The 18298-nt window shown below is 34.1% G+C and overlaps 1 protein-coding gene across 2 annotated transcripts; it reads right to left on the reverse strand.

The window, feature by feature from the left end:
• Window positions 1–846: 846 nt before the first annotated feature.
• On the reverse strand, window positions 847–6441 carry CSN2 (casein beta). 2 transcript variants are annotated; one of them, XM_012499377.2, is made up of 7 exons: window positions 6381–6441; window positions 5490–5516; window positions 4481–4501; window positions 4342–4383; window positions 2715–3245; window positions 1887–1928; window positions 847–1183 (listed from the first exon to the last, which is right to left on the reverse strand). In XM_012499377.2, the coding sequence occupies exons 1-6, from the start codon at window positions 6429–6431 to the stop codon at window positions 1923–1925; spliced, it is 678 nt and encodes a 225-aa protein (XP_012354831.2). In that variant the 5' UTR covers window positions 6432–6441; the 3' UTR covers window positions 847–1183; window positions 1887–1922. The 2 variants fall into 2 exon arrangements, with proteins under 2 accessions (XP_012354831.2, XP_003265743.2); XM_003265695.2 differs by having other exon boundaries at window positions 4342–4386.
• Window positions 6442–18298: the final 11857 nt, after the last annotated feature.

An 18298-nucleotide genomic window follows, 5' to 3' on the forward strand; every position in this document is an offset into this window, starting at 1 on the left:
GGAGGTACAGTGTTAAGGATGCAGGTTTGTTCTTTAATGATGGGAGATATTATAGTATAAGCAGGTCTCCCATGATGCTTATGTTATAATAAGGGCCAGGGAAACACTGGAAATATAAGAAAGATGGGAGAATTGCTAGTCATGAGTCACTGCATAAACTCAGGAAGATATAATTGAATGTACAAGTAGAGGAGTTGGTACAGAAAGAGAGAAAATCAATCACAATAAACAACTACTTCACGGTTAGAATTAATGGCTGTCAGAGTTTCACATCCCTTACTTGCTTCAGCGTTGCTGGCTAACACCACATTACCCAGTTCAATTTGATTTGTTAGAACACTTTGGTGCTGTGGTATAAGCAGTGTCAGCAATGTGGAGCAATAGGGATCATCTATCATGTACTATACAGTACACTCATCATGTTACTAATATGTGATCAAATCTTCAGTAAAATTCTTTGCACTATTTTATCCATGTGGAAATTGAAGCTCTTACAGCATCACGTAGCTACCCTGTGGCAAGTTGTGTTTCAGGTTTCACATTTAAAGCTTTTTTCCCAGGGTCACCACAAAATTTAACATCCAATGCTGGATCATTTTGAAAGTGAAAGGCATAGCTATAATAATGACAGTGGGAAAATAGGCATAACCCACAACTTTCTATAGCAAATGAGGTATAAAAGCATCTTTTCTTTTCCTCCACTTTTTGATATCTTTTAATATTCAATTCAAAACATTCTATTCAATTTCAAAGCATTCTTCCAGGGTTATTTTGAACATCAATAATAAATCAAAGTTAACAATAAAGGGGCCGATTAGGTTTGAAAAAAGGACAGAACAACTGAAATATGCTTAAGGATAATTTATTGAAATGACTGGAAAGGAAATAGATTCTTAAAGAAATAATAATAAGCACAATTCCAGAAACAATTTGTATACATATGTTTGATATGTTTGTAGCATTTCCAAATGAATATTGAACTTCTGTGGTACTAGTTGAATTAAAATTTGGAAAATGTAAATAGTTCATGAGTCAAATTTCAAATTAAATGAATGACATAATACATAAAATAAATAAAGGGACAAAGTTCATTTTTTCCATATAAACTCATTCAAACATACTTAATTTGGGGTAACATGACACAAAGATGGAAAAGGCATCATATTTCCAGTCTCAGTCAATTCTGTGGAATAGAGAGCAAATGCATAATTAGTTTTGTTATAACATGTAACTATTCAACTCTCTTCACTTTTAACTTTGGTGTGACTAATTCACAAAGAAACTGTTTTGCAAATGCATTCTGATGTGGTTTGGAGGCATATAAAGTTTGTATATAACCAAATATTAGTGAACTTGAAATTGTTTCACTGAAATGTCTAGTATTTCATAATCCCAAAAGGCTTTATATCTTCGAATTGCAATGCTATTCTCTCCTCTTTTTAACCTTTACACTTGGAGTAATTTTAACTCATGAATTAAAAGATAATTTTAAGTCAAGTAAATACAAATTTTATGAAGGCTAGGTTAGAAATAAAAATGCAAATAGCCTTTTGACAAAAGCTCAAATGTATTTCCATAAAAGTAAAATAAATATATATTCTGTTTTTCCTAAAAATAGTTATAATCAAATGTAAGTATACAGGCCCTTGAAAGCAAGCCAGTCAAATCTGTCAAGAGCACATAAATAAAATTAAAGTTATTTGAAATGCAAAAGATAGATAGTTTCAGGTCAGTAAATGATAGTCAACCATTAAATTGATAATTAATAAAAAAAGTTCTTGTATGTATGAAATTTTCACTGTATTGGGCTTCTCTAGGAGAATTAAATGTAAAAAGACATCATGTATAAAAATGATCAATTTAATCTCCAAACTCCCAAAACTTACCAAAAATGAGGAGGGAAAATTAACTTTGAAATCTTCTTAGACCTTAAAAATAAACAAATACAAACATATAAATAAATAACCTCTTAGTAAGAAAACTTACCTTAAGAATGTTGTAAGTAGTGAAATAAGCATCTCAGTCTTTTGCCTTCATATATACTTATAGCAAAAACAAGATGTGAAGTAAGGCTTGTGTAAAATAGACGTGCACAAGGAAAATGACAGAACATTTTTTAGCTTTTTTTTCCAAATTCAATCATATTATTAAATTTAATTCTGGCTTTTGTAAGCCTTAATTACTTTATCTAAATCAGAATTCTCAACAGAAAATTAAATCAGAATTCATGCAATAGTTTTTTTCTCAACACTCAGTTTCCTCTACACGAAAAACCAGAACAATTATATCAGAATCTCTGGGTAAGCGTAGGCATTGGGATTTGTGGGGAAAAGTTCGCCACGTGATTCTATTGTATAGGTAAGCATTAAGAATCACTTATCTATGAGAACACATGGACACAGGAAGGGGAACATCACACACCTGGACCTGTTGTGGGGTGGGGGGAGGGGGGAGGGATAGCATTAGGAGATATACCTAATGTTAAATGATGAGTTAATGGGTGCAGCACACCAACACCAACGTGGCACATGTATACATATGTAACTAACCTGCACGTTGTGCAAATGTACCCAAAAACTTAAAGTATAATAATAATAAAAAAGAATCACTTCTCTAAACTGTTTTTTTATTCATTTACTCTACATTTATTATTTTATTCTACCATCACATACACATCTTGAATGAAACAGCAAAGTCAGTAAATTTGGACTTACACTAATAGGGTTATGAACTGGGGCAAGTGGCTGAGTCACAGGGTAGATCTGGTGGGTGGGGTTAAGTAGAAGTTCTTGGTTGAGCAGAAGCGCTTGAACAGGCACAGCTCTCTGAGGGTAGGGCACCACTTGCTGGGGGATAGGCAGGACTTTGGGCTGAGGAACAGACCACAGGGGCTGAGGGGGAAGTGCAAGAGTCTGAGGAATAGGCTGAGGGACCTGGTGCATCAAGGGCTGGAGCAGAGGCAAAGGAAGATGCAGATTTTCAAGATCAGTGAGTTTTGGGATTTGAGGGTCAAAAAAGGGCATCTTTAGAGATTTAAGGATGGGCATCACTCTGCCGTTAGTGTAGATAGTGTCTTTAGCTTTAGGGACTTCCATTATTTCAGGCTGAGGGACAGGCAGCACCACAGCAGGCTGAGCAAGAGGCAGAATGTTTTGTGGAAGAAAACCATAGGGGATAGGCTCAACGAATGGATAGATCAGAGGCTGTGGCTGGAAAGAGGGGTAGATTTTATCCTGGTGTTCATCCTGGAAAGAAGGAAAAAGAATCTTTGAGTCCTTGATTAAGCTGTAATTGCCATTCATAATGAACTCATTTCTCTCTTTTAGACAATGATAAATGAGTAAAAAGAGAGGAAGAAAATATTTCACTTATTTTGGTTAAGAAATTATCTTGAGTCATGTGAAGAAAAATGAGTAAACTGTTTGTTGAAAAATTTTAATCCACTCACTTCATGGGTAACTCCACAGGCCAAAGTGAAATCAATGTTTGGAAATTTCAGAAACTTTTTTTTAACCTTTTTCTGAATTCCTGGATAGCTGTAGCTGTACACTTTGGTCTTCAGAGAGAATTTATTTTCCAACACAGTTGTGCCAATAGTAGACAAAATTGTTTTCATACAGTGAGAAGATATCAGTTTAAAAAGACTTAGAGGGACAATTCCAAGGTTTATTTTTGTTTTGTTTTGGTTTGATGATAAAGAAAATCAGTTTTAATTTGTGGCTAATCTCAGGAAGTAATTTAACACCGGCCAAATTCTTGCATTCCTTCCCTTGGGAGATGATAGTCTCTTGAGTCTTTCAAGAGACATCGATTTTTTTGCTTAAATTTGATTTTAAAAATATTTTATGTGACTCCAAACAATTCACTGATACACAAAGCAACTGAAAATTATAATTGGGTAAACATATCACCATAAATGTAATTTAATTGGATTTTGTGTTGTCCATATAGGAATAAAGGCAATACGGGACGAATTTTACATAGATTTTTTTACCAGCTGTATACACCTTTTCATTACCATATCTACCTTGAGAATAAGAGAATCATAGTTCCCAACCTGGAAATGTTCCCACCCATGCGTACTTGTTGAAAACAGGTATATCATTAGTAATATCGTTATGTATTTAGTCTATATTCTATAAATTAATTATGAGTTTAAAAATGCAGGCATATCCTAGAAAATATATTGACTTTATCAATGTTTAATTTTTATGGTGGTTGGTGGGTATATGGCATTTATTTTATTATCATTCTTTAGAATCAACATACACATTATAAATATTTTTGTATGCATTATACTTTATAATAATTTTAGACATATACTTATCATTAACAAATTACCTCTCCTTGCTGCTGGTCCTCATGTTTAATCTTCTCAACTTCCTGCTAAAGATAAATCATATATAAAGATATGTTACCATCTGTAAAAATTAAAAGAGGAAATTTTGAAAATACATACATTTTAAATGTGAAAATTTACCTTGTATTGTGTAATAGTTTCCTACAGAAAAATATAAAATAAAATTAGGTTTAGTTTTAACAATTCTTACTTTGCAATATAAATCAGGAAAAAAGGCATTAATTATTTGACAATATCATTAATAAATTTGTATAATCATTAAAGCTTATATATTAAACTGTTCTATATAAGCTTGTTATGTAAAAGAAAGTCAGATGAATGCAGTCAGGAAGGACATGGTACAAAAAAAAGCAAAAAGCAATTAATAGATGCTAATTTCTCTCTACCACCATGCTCATTCCCTGACAACAAATGATCTCTAAAACATCATCTGATTTTTAAAAAAGGAAGTACTCATTGAAAATATATTCTAATAACAATTGATACAATATGATTACTTCAAATGAATCATAAGAGTTAAACACTTCCCTTAAGGATCATATAACGTTTCTGAAGAGACAGAGTCTATTGATGTACCATTTACTTATCAAGTGATCACACACTCAAGAAGAGTGGTGTAAGAATAAATATCTACCTGACTCTCTCAGGTAGATTTAGGACTACACTAAATCTCACTTATTTACTAAAGTGGCTATTGTAATTATAAAATGTGTCCTTTTGCACGTCTGCCTACCTACTACTTAGCAAGCTCTTAACTATCACTGGCATCTCTAACTTTTCAGTTTGTACCACAACTCCTAGTCAATGTCTGAACCATAGAAGGCCGTCAATATATGATTAAAGTGAATAAGTTCAGAGTAAAGAGAGTTCAAGGCAGAAAACAGGACTGTATGGTTCATTAAAAAAAAAACAACAAAATAACACAATTTCAAGTAGCAAGCCAATTTAGAAAGTTCTAGAATGTTGTATTATCCAGATACTTATTGTCCTTAAACACATATAAAGGAAATATATACTAGAACTTATATGTCATTAACATAGCTGCATTAGCTTAACTGCCATGATGTAACACCACAGAAAAATAGCACGGGATTTTACTGTTCTAAAATTGGATAGAATGTTAACTTACCTCACTGCTTGAAAGGCTTTCTACAGTCTGTGGAAAAAAAAATTGACAACCAGCTAAATCTTCTAGATTATTAGAGAATTTTACTTTTTTACGGTTCATAAATTTTCTCTAAAAATAAATCTTACCTCAGAGGATGCATTGGATTGTTCCTTCTGAAAAGATGTTTAAAAATTCAATTTCTATAGCTAACTCATTGTTAAACATGTATCCTACTTAATTTTTACATCACTTATGCAGAGCTATCTCTTTCACAAATTTGGGAAATAAAAAATGTTATATGACTTTTGAGGTTTGAAAGGTAATTACTTCAAGGTCTTTTATATTTAGTAATTTTTATTAATATATTTTTATCTTACATTTATTAAAGACAGTTTTTATGGGTAAAAGAAGAGTCACTTTAACTTGTATTAAATATTTTTTATTATATTATTATAAATATATTTATGATCATGAATATGATTATGTCTGTACTTCATCCTATGGATGTCATTGTACAGACAGACACAGGATTTGACCCAGTGCCCTAGGCTATAAGGTATATATACATTTTATCACTGGAATAAGATGTATTTATCTAGGGTGAGAATCTGTGGAGTTGTATTTATGCAATATTATATTTTGTTGCCATTTTTATGATTTTTTTATTACTTATTGATTTGTTTGCTTTTTCTTTAGTGACTAGCAGCACATTGGTGTAGGAAGCATTTGGGGCACTATAGGAAACTGTTGAGACAGTGGGTAAATATAAATGATTTTGATAGAAGCCAAGAGAATTCTCATGAAATTCTTCATTATTTATAGAGTAAAAAATGTTGGTGATGTTATTCTCTACAAATAGGCATATAGTCCACTATTTCTTGATTGTTGAGGAATTTTTTCTTGTGCACGTACCTCCCTTGCAAGAGCAAGAGCCACCAGGCAGGCAAGGATGAGGACCTTCATGGCTACTAAGTCCTGTGAATGTAGAAAAAAATGGAACGGTGGAAGATTGGTCAATTGGATATATTTTCTTATTTAGGTAAGGTTACCTTTTATAAAAAAAAAAAAAGACAGATAATGTATAACAAAAATGTCTGCATTTAGAAAATAAATAGAATAAATACTAAATAGAAGTTATATCATATGACTGAGGTCAAAATCTATTCCGGCTTGCTATTCTCATTTTTCAAATTCCAAACTTCATTGCCAGCTATTCAGATTTTTCAGCTAACAACTCTATCCTCACTTTTAAAAAAGTCCCATTTACAGTACTGAATTTTTCAAAAGGCATAAAGAAGTTATAAATATGTATGGAAAGATTTATACAACACATCAAAAAGCTTATCCACCATGATCAAGTAGGCTTCATCCCTGGGATGCAAGGCTGGTTCAACATACGCAAATCAATAAACATAATCCAGCATATAAACAGAACCAAAGACAAAAACCACATGATTATCTCAATAGATGCAGAAAAGGCCTTTGACAAAATTCAACAGCCCTTCATGCTAAAAACTCTCAATAAATTAGGTATTGATGGGATGTATCTCAAAATAATAAGAGCTACCTATGACACACCCAAGCCATTATCATACTGAATGGGCAAAAACTGGAAGCATTCCCATTGAAAACTGACACAAGACACGGATGCCCTCTCTCACCACTCCTATTCAGCATAGGGTTGGAAGTTCTGGCCAGGGCAATCAGGCAGGAGAAGGAAATAAAGGGCATTCAATCAGGAAAAGAGGAAGTCAAATTGTCCCTGTTTGCAGATGACGTGATTGTATATCTAGAAAACCCCATCATCTCAGCCCAAAATCTCCTTAAGCTGATAAGCAACTTCAGCAAAGTCTCAGGATACAAAATCGATGTGCAAAAATCACAAGCATTCTTATACACCGATAACAGACAAACAGAGAGCCAAATCATGAGTGAACTCCCATTCACAATTGCTTCAAAGAGAAGAAAATACCTAGGAATCCAACTTACAAGGGATGTGAAGGACCTCTTCAAGGAGAACTACAAACCACTGCTCAATGAAATAAAAGAGGATACAAACAAATGGAAGAACATTCCATGCTCATGGGTAGGAAGAATCAATATCGTGAAAATGGCCATACCACCCAAGATATTTTATAGGTTTAATGCCATCCCCATCAAGCTACCAATGACTTTCTTCACAGAATTGGAAAAAACTACTTTAAAGTTCCTATGGAACCAAAAAAGAGCCGGCCTCACCAAGTCAATCCTAAGCCAAAAGAACAAAGCAGGAGGTACCACGCTACCTGACTTCAAACTATACGACAAGGCTACAGTAACCAAAACAGCATGGTCCTGGTACCAAAACAGAGATATAGACCAATGGAACAGAACAGAGCCCTCAGAAATAATGCCGCATATCTACAACTATCTGATCTTTGACAAACCTGATAAAAACAAGCAGTGGGGCAAGGATTCCCTATTTAATAAATGGTGCTGGGAAAACTGGCTAGCCATATGTAGAAAGCTGAAACTGGATCCCTTCCTTACACCTTATACAAAAATTAATTCAAGATGGATTAAAGACTTAAATGTTAGACCTAAAACCATAAAAACTCTAGAAGAAAACCTAGGCAATACCATTCAGGACATAGGCATGGGCAAGCACTTCATGTCTAAAACACTAAAAGCAATGGCAACAAAAGCCAAAATTGACAAATGGGAGCTAATTAAACTAAAGAGCTTCTGCACAGCAAAAGAAACTACCATCAGGGTGAACAGGCAACCTACAGAATGGGAGAAAATTTTTGCAACCTACTCATCATCCAGAATCTACAATGAACTCAAACAAATTTACAAGAAAAAAACAAACAACCCCATCAAAAAGTCGGCAAAGGATATGAACAGACACTTCTCAAAAGAAGACATTTATGCAGCCAAAAAGCACATGAAAAAATGCTTATCCTCACTGGCCATCAGAGAAATGCAAATCAGAACCACAATGAGATACCATCTCACACCAGTTAGAATGGTGATCATTAAAAAGTCAGGTAACAACAGGTGCTGGGGAGGATGTGGAGAAATAGGAACACTTTTACACTGTTGGTGGGACTGTAAACTAGTTCAACCATTGTGGAAGTCGGTGTGGCAGTTCCTCAGGGATCTAGAACTAGAAATACCATTTGACCCAGCCATCCCATTACTGGGTATGTACCCAAAGGACTATAAATCATGTTGCTAGAAAGACACATGCACACGTATGTTTATTATGGCACTATTCACAATAGCAAAGACTTGGAACCAACCCAAATGTCCAACAATGATAGACTGGATTAAGAAAATGTGACACATATACACCATGGAATACTATGCAGCCATAAAAAATGATGAGTTCGTGTCCTTTGTAGGGACATGGATGAAGCTGGAAACCATCATTCTCAGCAAACCTTCGCAAGGACAAAAAACCAAACACTGCATGTTCTCATTCATAGGAGGGAATTGAACAATGAGAACACATGGACACAGGAAGGGGAACATCACACTCCAGGGACTGTTGTGGGGTGGGGGGAGTGGGGAGGGATAGCATTAGGAGATATACCTAATGCTAAATGAGGAGTTAATGGGTGCAGCACACCAACATGGCACATGTATACATATGTAACAAACCTGCCCATTGTGCACATGTACCCTAAAACTTAAAGTATCATAATAATAATAATAAAAAGACAAATAAAATTTTAAAAAAGATTTATTCATTAACTTAAAAATATTTCTTTAGAATCTGTTCTTGCCAGACACTGTCTAGGGACCAGGACTGCAGCAATGAACAAAATATTACAGTCCTGATATTACTCCCTCATGGAGCCTCAATTCTACTGGAAAAGACTGATCAAGAAAATGTGTACAAAAAAGTCACATTTTATTTTTACCCTTTTTCTTTTCACTAAACGGTTACCATGAATATTTTAGTTTAATGATTTCTCCTCATTCCCAACAAGACTGAGATTTTCATTTTAACATTTTCCTTATTTATGTCACTATCCAGAGACTTTGTTGTACTATTAAGTTTGTTTCTTCTCCGTTTATATCCATCTTCCCCACATAGCTAATAATGTCTGTTCTCCTTTATGTCACACGACTTTAGAGATTACACATTAGGCTTCTTCTGTTCTCTGTATTAAAATGTACACACGGTTCTCTTGATGATCCGCCGAGAGGTCGGGGCCTCTTGCCCACTGCCGAGCTTGGGACTACCTCTTCTTGTGAAATATATGTTAACATTTTTGACCAAAATATACTAAATCGTCTCCTTGTTATGTGTTCTTACATTTTTTATAATTTATTTCAAAATAATTTTTGTGCCACAATGTTACTTGCCACTCAAATCTTCATTCTCAGATATTGAAACTCAATTTTTGAACTCAATTTTTGAACTCAAAATACTTCATGAAAGAGTCTCTTATTTGAGAAATGTTCTTTTCAATATTTGAAGGTTGAACATAATTTTCTCTATTACAGAAAACAAATATTTATTCTAGATTTTTTATGAATGTTAATTAATTTTTTATTAATTTTACTTTGCCTAAGACCACTGTAGGTTTCCAAATTTTTTATGTCAGGGTTCAGAAACAGAATATAACACTCTATTATATATAATTACACATAGGGAAGATCCCACAGCATTTTCTATATTTTATAAGTAATATAAACTTTACTAATTTTATTACTAATCTACTAAGATATACAATAATTTTATATACTAGTATATAATTACAATACTAATTTTATATACTAATATACGAATATATACTAATACACTAATATATACTAATACTAATTATACTGGTTTTTATACTCATTTATATACTATAAATATACTACATACTAATATACTTTTATATGCTAATTTTTAAGCCAGAGCTTCATTATCGACTGGTACGCTCTAAGCTACTTTTTCTTTTATATCATCTATTATCTTTGTTTATGGTTTCCAAGTCTTTTCTACCCCATTAAGAATTTTCTTGCACAGTAAACCACATTGTTTCTTTTTAACTTAATTCTGTATTTCTGTCTCATTTTAATATTGTTTTGAAATTACAAACTAGATAATAAACTGGGAAGTTTGAGGCTCTAGACAAGTTTGATGAGTAAACTCTTCTAAAAACATTGTTTATAAACATTTAAAGTAGTAAATGCCCCCATACCATTCCCTCATTTCTCGACTCAGTATGCCACTGCTGTAAACTACCTGTTGGACAAAGCTTTTCCAGTAATTATTTACCTACCCATACTATAATTTAAGTATATTTATTTTTATGACTGTGATATGCTAAATCAAATTGGAAGATTAATTCAAAAAATGAATCTCCTTTTAATATTAACTATGAACTAGCCTCATACTAAAAAATATATATATATATACATAGAATTAGTTATTATATTTTCTTAAACTCATGAAGGCTATATGTCATTGCAATTTTTTTTACCAAATTCTTCTGGGCACTGTATCTTTTTTTGCCTAAGTGTTAAAAATAATCTCAGTACTACCTTAAATACTTTTATTTCAAACACTGTATTTTAAGTAACTATGTTCTTTCTATAGCTCAAGCTACTTTGAAATACATGGTTAGGAGAAGATACAACAAATTTGTGTCTAAAATGCTTACCGTTTTTCCAAGATTGAAGAGAAGTGAAGGTAGTGCTGGACGGCTGATGGCCCATCAGTTTCTGTGACTGTTTATATACTATATTTAACGACATGCTAATTTTGTGGTTTGAAATAAGATCAACAGTGAGCTTCAATTCCAAGAAGTCCACATGATTAGAAAATGATTTCTGCCTATTATAGGTCCCCAGAAATTCTGGGGATCATTGTAACAAGGGAACAATTCACTAGTTGATAAAAGAAACCTGTCCAGGAAATGCAATTGTTCAATAACAAAAGACAATGACTGGAGGACAGTGACACTCTGGCCCTGTCCCCAAGTTATTACGGACATAATTAGGTCTCTTTAGGGGCTAGTGGGGCCTTGAGATTTCAGTTGTGGGAAAATTGTTATGTGAACGCTAGAGACACACAGGGATTCACAAAGACCACAGTTTCATGTGAACCTGAGCAGTTGTTAGTTCTTAGTGCTGAAATGAAGAAACTGACGAGATAACAAGTCCATGATGGTAGCTTAGTTATGTGAGGCAAACTGTTTCTCCCAGGGCCACTTGATTCGGAAAAAAAAATAAATTATTTAGTTAAAACAAATATTTTATACACAAGATAAATAAACTTTCCTCTGTAATGGAACAACTCGAAGAGGGAATCTGGGTGGCTGGTATAGGCAAAATCCTCAGTAAATCTGTAATAAAAATTTTGCAAAGTATCACGGAGTTTTATTTACCTTTTAATATTGATTATCTCCTTTCAGGTCAAGGATAATTATGATAATATTAATGATGGTTATTTTTTGCTTAGTTCTAACCCTTTGCCAAGCACTAAGCAAAGATATTATCTTGTATAATCTTCACAAGAACATCATGAGGTAGCTCTCCTCTTCATATTTATGTTGGGAAAACAGAGATGCCACAAGGTTAAGTAACTTGCTCAAAACCATATTGTTAATGGCAAAGATATCATTTGGACTCAGATCTGTCTGACTACATGTGATTCTGTTTGATCACATGTGAGTCCCATGGCCCATGTTTTAACCTCCTGATAATTTTTTATAAAATTTATCTATCAATGTAGCATTTGGTTGAAATATGTAGAATTTAATTATGCCTGAATTGGAAAAGTGGGGCCTCTGTGCTGTGTGTGGCAGCGGAGCTTGCCATTAAGGATCTGCTCTTTTAGTTGAGCCTTAGAAAATGAGTAGAATTTTGAGAGATGATTAAATGGGGATAGATATTTTGGCTGAAGAAAACACAGGAACTGAAAGAGCAATATACCAGTTTGAGGATATTCAGAGGGCATACATTACAAGTTACAATTGCAGAGGTTTGATAGAATCAGATCATGGATGACTGTGAATGTTAGGCATTTACTGTGACATAATTCAGTGGAAGCTAATCTATTAGAGATTTGAAAGAAAAATGGATTGTAAAATTTCTTGGATTTTATGACTTTATGACAATAACTCAGGTAACCTAGTAAAGGAAGTTGTTATGTGATGTTATTGCAGTAGCCTAAGACAGACATTATGATGATCTAAAGAAGGGAAATGGTCCTGGGCATCTTAGGCAATAGAAAGACAAACCTCCCATTAAAATATGAGAAACGTGAAGAATTGGGGAAATAAATTAATATATTATGCCTGAGTTAGCCATGTTATAAATCAAAATATGAAACCAGGCTGAAATTACAAATGAAACACTGAGTAAAACCTTGTACATGGTAAATTTGAAGGTGTCCAGAAGATGTTTTAAATTAAATGTGATACTCAAGAAATAATCACGAGTATAATTTTTAAAGGTAATTTCTCCCCTCAAAGGAGTAAGTGAAGGTCTCTAGGGAAAGAGTATCAAGTGAGAAAAGAAATTGTACAAAACAAAATTCAAGTATCCTTTCTTTTACAGGGGCTGGTATAGCAAAAGGAAATAGGAAAAAAAAATACAGTATCAAGAAGAAGAGAGTACAGAATCCACTTCCTTTCTTTGATACCCTGCATTGCTAGAGGAAGAAAGTGAGGTCAACAGTGAAATGCTACACAGATGATTGAGATACACTCCAAATGGTTAAGAAGTAAGTAATTTGTGAGGAATTAAAAGTAACATATGTATACTGCCCTTCTGAGAAATTTAGAAGAGGAGATAAGGAGAACTGTAAGATTGTGACTAGCTGTACAGGGATAATCAGAACCACGGGAAGGTATTTTTAGGGTAAGGAAGACTTGTAGCTTACAAGAAAGAGGCCAATAAGGAAAGAGTGAAGTGGGAGTAAATTAATGGAACAAGTTCCCGTAGAGTCATGGCGAAAAGAATAAGACCTATAAAAATGTACCAGTTTTCCTAAGAAAACAAAAAGGAAGAAGAAGATAAGTAGATATAATACATGTTTGAGATAAAAAGTAGAGAAGTTGAAGTTAAATGGTCTTAATTTTCTAGTGAGGTGAAAGGGGGAGTTCTCAACTGAAATTGAAGGCCATGGTTATACATAGTTGAATCTTTAAGTCAACTAAGCCAGATACAGAAGGACAAATATTACACAATGTTATTTATATGTGGAATCTTGTTTTAAAAGTTGAGTATATAGAAACAAAGAGTAGAAGGATGGGTATCAGGGGTTCATGGTGGATGATAGATAAGGAGATGTCGGTCAAAGGAAACAAAGCTGCAGTTATGTAGGATGAGTAAGTTTAGACATGTAATGTGCAGCGTGGGGATGATAATCGTTAATATTTTATTGTATAATAAAAATTTGCTGAAAGTAGATTTTAGATGTTCTCACAAGATAAAAAGAGTAACCTATGTGTGGTGATGGACATATTAATTTGCTTGACTACAGTAATCATTTCACTATATAAGTACCAAAACATCATGTTGTACATCTTAAATATATGTAATTTTGAAAGAGCAGAAATTTTTGGTTAATGTGAAAATGAAAATGAATAACAAATGCACGAGCAATAATTATGACTTATATGAGATTATATATCAGATTTTTTTATCTAAGTAGTTGTATGGCAAGATGGTGGAGATTTAGTATCAATAGGTTAAGAGAATTGTTAGGATAGGGTTGGGATTATTAGTGTTTGTGTTAAAAACGGCAAACCATCAGGTATAGGTTAAGCTAACATACTAAAAAGAGGGCTTGAATGACTAGAGATGGCAAGAAAGGCAAAGACCTGGCCTAAGAAGAGACCAGTTTTGAGAAGTACAAAAACAGAGATTTTTTCAGTTGGGAATTTCAGCATTAGAAAGAAGAGAATTTCTGGATGATGACTAGATCCAAGGAACAGCCATATATTCAGAATGCTGAAAATAGGTGAACATAAAGTTTGTTAGAGGAAAATGTATTTCATATTAAACATCTATGTTTGCAGGCATTTCCTAAATTATCCAGAATGAAATGAAAAATAAAAGTACATTTGACCACAAGGAGGTCAAAACCTTCATGGGAAAACAGATATAAAAATCTACTTGTTACAACATGTAAGGAATATGCTAATAAAGCAGTAAGAAGGTGCAGTTGACAGAAGGAGAATACCTAGTTCATTTTAGTTGATTCATGGGAGAGGAAAATAGAATCTCCATGAGGCCGTGAGTCCTGAGCAGAATCTTGAAGCCAGATAAAGCAGTTAATCGAGAAGGATAGAGAATTCTAGCTAGAAGTAGTTAAAGACTGTATAGTCTTGGATATGAGAAACAAGTAACTAGAACTAAATCAAGTAGTGAACCTGGATAATGAAGTTCAAGGAAGAGGGAGGATGAAAATGTGAACAGAAAAAGAGAAAGCAATCAGACGACGATGGACAAAGCATGCTTTGCTCCTTAGGAATGTTAATTTTATTCTGTAGATGGAGGGATTTATTGAAGAATTTAAGATGGACAGTAACATTAGAGAATGGTTATTTTTAGAGAACAAATGATACAGGTACACATTTATTAAAATGAAACTGACCAAGTTTGAGCTCACGTTCTTTGTTTTTGTTTTCCAGTAGGTAAACATTGATTGCTAATGTTTATGAAAGTACAGAAAATTGAGGCAAAAAAGAATACTGAATCCCAGAAAAGAGCAGGGTCTTGGTCAAAGTACGAAAGTAGAGAATGAGGTAGGCTTCCAAACACTTGAGTTGTGCCCATTTACAAAATCAGTCTACAAATTTCCTTGCCTCTTTAGTGATTGCTATTCGTGTTTGGCTGACTGTGTTGGATGTTACTCATTCTTATAATTTTTATTTTTTCTATTCACTGCCTATGACAGATATATTCAGAACTTAAGCACAAAAAGATGCCCTTCTAAATTAAATAAGCCGAATATAGACCTACATAACTATTTTTCTTTATAATATACCTTGCATTAATATCATGCTAGATCTATGAATGAGGGGGACACTCCTGATTGTCACATATATTTCATATTTCTCAGAAAACCCAGATCAATGTCTACTATATATTTGAATTGTTCAGCTGATATTCATTTTATGTTCATACTGAGCCAGAAGGAAGCCAGGAAAAGAAATGATGAAATTACTCCAGCGTCCTAAGTCCAAATAGGAAAGGCCCTAGCTACCCAGTGTGGCTTTGTGGTTTAGTTCTGAGTTGCCAAGGCCACAGGCAACAAAGTTAAGATTTCTAAGAAAATAATATAAAAACAAGCATGCCTTATCCATTCTATATAGCATTTGTTTTTTCTTAGAAAAATGCTTTATGCATTGTGCAATAAATGCAACATATCCTTGTAATGCTCATTAATTTTTAGTCACACTAATCAGAATGATTACAGACTTGATTAGGCCAGAAAAGTGGGCAAAACCATGATCACGGAAAGCACTAGAATAAGAGGCTTGCCTAAGGAAAAATTGAAAAGCCCGAGAGTTAAGATAAAACAAGGTGCTAAGAGCCCAGTAAGCATCAGAACACAATGACAAATAAGCAAAATGTCACGTGGGGCAACCCAGGCTTTCACAACGAACAATTCAATAATTGTTATTTTCTGCAGGGCGCAGTGGCTCACGCCTGTAATCCCAGCACTTTGGGAGACCGAGGCGGGCGGATCACAAGGTCAGGAGGTCAAGACCATCCTGGCTAACACGGTGAAACCCCGTCTCTACTAAAAATACAGAAAATCAGCCGGGCGTGGTGGCGGGCGCCTGTAGTCCCAGCTACTCGGGAGGCTGAGGCAGGAGAATGGCGTGAACCCGGGAGGCGGAGCTTGCAGTGAGCCGAGATCGCCCCACTGCACTCCAGCCTGAGCGACAGAGCGAGACTCCGTCTCAAAAAAACAAAAAACAAAAAAAGAGAGAGAATTGTTATTTTCAGAGGTCAAATTAGGAGGGGGGAGGAATAGCATTAGGAGATATACCTAATGTAAATGACGAGTTAATGGGTGCAGCACACCAACAGGGCACACGTATACATATGTAACAAACCTGCACATTGTGCACATGTACCCTAGAACTTAAAGTATAATTAAAAAAAAAAAAGAATTGCACCCACTGAAATTTGATAAGACAGCCCTGAACGAGAAGCAGGATATATTCAATGCAAAGAGTCCTAGTACTATTTGTCAGCAACAGAATTTGTTCACCCGATGCTCTTTTCTATATTGGGTGATGAATATGAGATACACAAGCATGAGATGTGGGTGAAGCATAAAGATAATAACTGTAGCCATGTAAATAAAGCCTTGAAGAAAGCAAGCAGATATGAAGGCAGGATAAAGAGTAAAATAAAAGGACATCAAATGTTCAAGGAATAATAACTGGAAGAGAATCTACACATTGTCTATGTAACATCCTAAGGTTATTTTAGAGAAGGAAAAACTTCAGACCTGCAAAGTTCCATGACTTGGTCAAGATTTTATCTCTAATTTAGAGAGACTTGATACTAGAAACCTCTTTCTTCTAATATTCGGAATACGGTTTAAAAACTTCATCAAAATATGGAAGGAAAAAGGAAAATAAAATAAATAAATCATGTGGATTTATATAATGATTCAAATTTATGAAAGATATGACATGTAATTAACAAATTATTATATAAAGAGAAATAGTGTAGCATTTCTTATACAGATAGAGTGTTTTAATTCCTTCAATGAGATTATTTGAATATAATCAATGGCATCTTCTCTGAAATATGGCTACTAAAATTAATTAATAAAGGTAATCAAGAATCATGGAATAAGAAACATGAGCTTAGAGAATACGTTCATGAAGCAGGTATCATGAAAGCGTAAAGCCCGTAACCCTGATTCATAGCACACACTTCTCATTTAATACTCACTCCTCTTACTTTCCATATAATCATAAAATTTCATTCAAGCTCAGGATACATTTATGAAGCACATACTATACTTTAAACCAGAGTTTCTTAACCTTGGCACTATTGACATTTTAGATAGGTTAATCTATTTATTGAAATATTTGCTTCATTGTGGTGATCTGGAAGTGAACCTGCAATGTCTGTGAGGTATGCCTGTAAATTTTTTTCCTTGATTTTTATTTTCTTTTTCTTTTTTTTTCATCTTTTGTGTAAGTTTCAAGGGATACATGCACAAGTTTGTTATGTGGGCAAATTGCCTGTTGTGGAGGATTGGTATACAGATAATTTGGTCACCAAGGCAATCAGCATAATACCCAATAGGGAGTTTTTCAGTCCTCACTCTCCTCCCAGTTCCTCTAGCCTCAAGTAAACCATAATGTCTATTTTTCCATTCTTTGTGTCTATGTGTTGCTGATGTTTAGCTCCCACTTAAAAAAGTGGGAACAAGTAGTATTTCGTTTTCTGTTACTGCATTAATTTGCTCAGGGTAGCCTCCAGTTCCATCCATGTTGCTGCTAAGGACATGATATCATTCTTCTTTATAGCTGCATAGTATTAATATTATATGTTGTATCTGCACGACATTTTCTTTATCCAGTCCACCACTGATGGGCTTTTAGGTTGATTCCATGTCTTTTCTATTATTAATGCTGCTGCAATGAACATACGTATGCATATGTCTTTATGGTAGAGTGATTTGTATTCCTTTGGGGATATAGCCAGTAATCAGACTACCAGGTTAAATGGAGCTATATTTTAAGTTATTTAAGAACTCTCCAAAATGCTTTCCACAGGATCTGAACTAATTTGCATTCCTACCAACAGAGTGTAAGCATTCCATTTTCTCTACAACCTCACCAGCATCGGTTATTTTTTGG

This window comes from Nomascus leucogenys, chromosome 9 (genome assembly GCF_006542625.1).
Source record: "Nomascus leucogenys isolate Asia chromosome 9, Asia_NLE_v1, whole genome shotgun sequence".
NCBI classification, from domain to species: Eukaryota; Metazoa; Chordata; class Mammalia; order Primates; family Hylobatidae; genus Nomascus; species Nomascus leucogenys.